A 2,368-nucleotide genomic window follows, 5' to 3' on the forward strand; every position below is an offset into this window, starting at 1 on the left:
AGAACACAGACGAGTGATTTTAGAAAGAGAGAGAGAGAGAGAGAGAGAGAGAGAGAGAGAGAGAGAGAGATCTAGAAGAAAGGTGACGTCGTCGGAGATAATGGCGGCGGTAAGGAGAAGAGAAGGAGATACGGTGGAAGAAAATGAAGTTACGACGCCGGTGAAGAGGAGGAAGATGGAGGAGGTGGAATCAACTAGGATAATATCGTCGCCGTGCGTCGTACAGGCGACGAATAATCGTGGTGGTGGAACGGTGGATAGGAATTCAGCTGGAGCGTCGGAGACGAGTGTTGTTATAGTTCGACGGGGAGATTCTTCGGCTCCTCCGGTTGCAGAAGAAGAAGAAGAAGAAGAAGAAGAAGAAGAGTACAGTCAAATCGGAGAAGATTCGTGTTGTTCAAGTATTAGATCCGAAGAGAAATCAAAACGGAGAATCGAATTTGTAGATTATGTCGAGGTGATCATCTTCTTCTTCTTTGAATTTTTATTTTTATTTTTTTGATTTCCAGATTTTTGAATATTTTTTTTTGAATTTTCCAGGAAAATAACGGTGAAGATGATGATGATCAAAGTGGAACGTCATGGATTTATGATGATTATAATAAGAGGTTTTTTTTTGTTTTGTTATTAAAGAGTTTTTGAATTTTTTTGGAAAAATTCAGTTATTAATTTTTAAAAATTTTCTATAAATAAAAATATATCAGGAGGAGAGATTCAAATGGTGAGGAGGAATCATCATCGATGGATTCAGAAGAAGATGTTGTTGTGGAGTCTCGTCGTCGGTTAAAGATGAGTAAGAAGAAGAAGAAGAAGAGTTGTGAGACGACGTCGACGGTGAAAGAAACTGAGTTAGATGATTTTTTCCAAGCGGCGGAGACTAATCTACGCAATCAAATCTTAGAATCTTCTATCAAGTACGTAAAGTCTTTTTTCCTCTTTTCTTCAAAATTTTAACAATGAACTAATTACAGATTTTGATACTAGCTACTTAGGATTTGGAAACTGATTGATTTTTTTTTTTTTTTAAATTTGGTAGGTATAACTTTGATTTCGAGAATGAGGAGCCACTACAAGGTGGACGATACGAGTGGGTTAAATTGAATCCATGAAGCTGATCATGAAGACCAACTCACCACCCCAAGTACTTGATCTCTTCTGTAATGCATATATTTGCTTAACAAAATCCCCAATTGTAGATATATATCTTTCTCTCTTTCTTTCTTTCTTTCTTTCTTTCTTTCCCTCAAATAATTTAGTAACATCATGTACTTCAAATTTCGTTTTGTCTTTCACAAGTATATAATTAGATTCATGCTTTTTTCTTTCTCGATTAATTAACTACTTTAAGTTTTTAACATATCAGTAATTTACAGACATAATTATCAAGAAAATGCATAAAAATGAATATTACTACCATTTTATTTGTAATTTTGAAAAAAAAAAGAATCATATTTAGTTTTTCTTTTTTTTTTTGACAATGAAAAATAAAATAGAGTGTAGATAATAATCAGAAAAAAAAATAGAAGAAGCAAATTAAGGCTGACGTGGTAAAGGAATATTTACTGTTTGTTCATCAGGCTTTTTTGATTTTTCAGTGTAAAAGTTACTATTTTTTCTCACTTGGATCTCCATGCTGCTACTCTAGAGTACTCTAGTGTCTAGTGATTTGATTAACTACAAACTTGTGCTTCACCTGCTATATTGATATTAACCAAATACATATAATAACTTCTTACAATATACAGATCTAAAAGAAAAATCATATTTGAAACACAAAATATAGCCATTCTTAGTTACTTTATTTTAATTCTATGTAACGTGGATTTTAGGTATTATTGTTCATCATTTCAGTAGCAAAAATATTTAGTCATTTGCTCCTAAAATCTCTACTGGCAAAAAAAAAGGATCTGTAGTAGTAGTATTAAATTGAAAAAGCTAGTCCAGGACCAAAGAATGGACCTAAAGCTTGAGTTTGAGACATGATTGGTGTGTATTTCCGTGTCGCTTTCTATCAGTAAAATAAAATGAGTCAGTCACAAATCTTTTCATACCAAAAAACTCTGACATTATTATAACTCTCTCTTATTAATTTCCTAAACCAAGAATGACTTTATTTACAACTTTCTCTTCCTTTTGTTTTGGTCTCTCCTTTTCTGGTTTTCTGTTTTGGTAATTATTATCTCTCTTTACTTTAAAAACACTACAACTCAAAAGATTCAACTAGAAAATACAAATTTCAGTGGTTATGATTAAAATGTTTAAATTGTGTCGTACTGTTGTACTGATCGGTTAAAAAGAAACTGACACAACAACACAACAACACAAAAAGATGCGAGAATATGTACGTACACTAAATACCACGAGGCAA

At 32.7% G+C, this 2,368-nt stretch overlaps 1 protein-coding gene across 1 annotated transcript; it reads left to right on the forward strand.

Moving 5' to 3' along the window:
• On the forward strand, positions 1-1,328 carry LOC104711607 (cyclin-dependent kinase inhibitor 2-like). The gene is made up of 4 exons (XM_010428301.2): positions 1-457; positions 541-608; positions 705-914; positions 1,037-1,328. Exons 1-4 carry the CDS (start codon positions 101-103, stop codon positions 1,107-1,109), a joined length of 708 nt encoding a protein of 235 aa, XP_010426603.1. The 5' UTR covers positions 1-100; the 3' UTR covers positions 1,110-1,328.

This window comes from Camelina sativa, chromosome 9 (genome assembly GCF_000633955.1).
Source record: "Camelina sativa cultivar DH55 chromosome 9, Cs, whole genome shotgun sequence".
Taxonomy (NCBI): Eukaryota; Viridiplantae; Streptophyta; class Magnoliopsida; order Brassicales; family Brassicaceae; genus Camelina; species Camelina sativa.

Coding starts and splice junctions, on each gene's coding strand:
- LOC104711607 (XM_010428301.2), top strand. CDS start 101: ATGGCGGCGGTAAGGAGAAGAGAAGGAGATACGGTGGAAGAAAATGAA. Junction 458..540: donor AATTTGTAGATTATGTCGAG/GTGATCATCTTC, acceptor TGAATTTTCCAG/GAAAATAACGGTGAAGATGA. Junction 915..1,036: donor ATCTTAGAATCTTCTATCAA/GTACGTAAAGTC, acceptor TAAATTTGGTAG/GTATAACTTTGATTTCGAGA.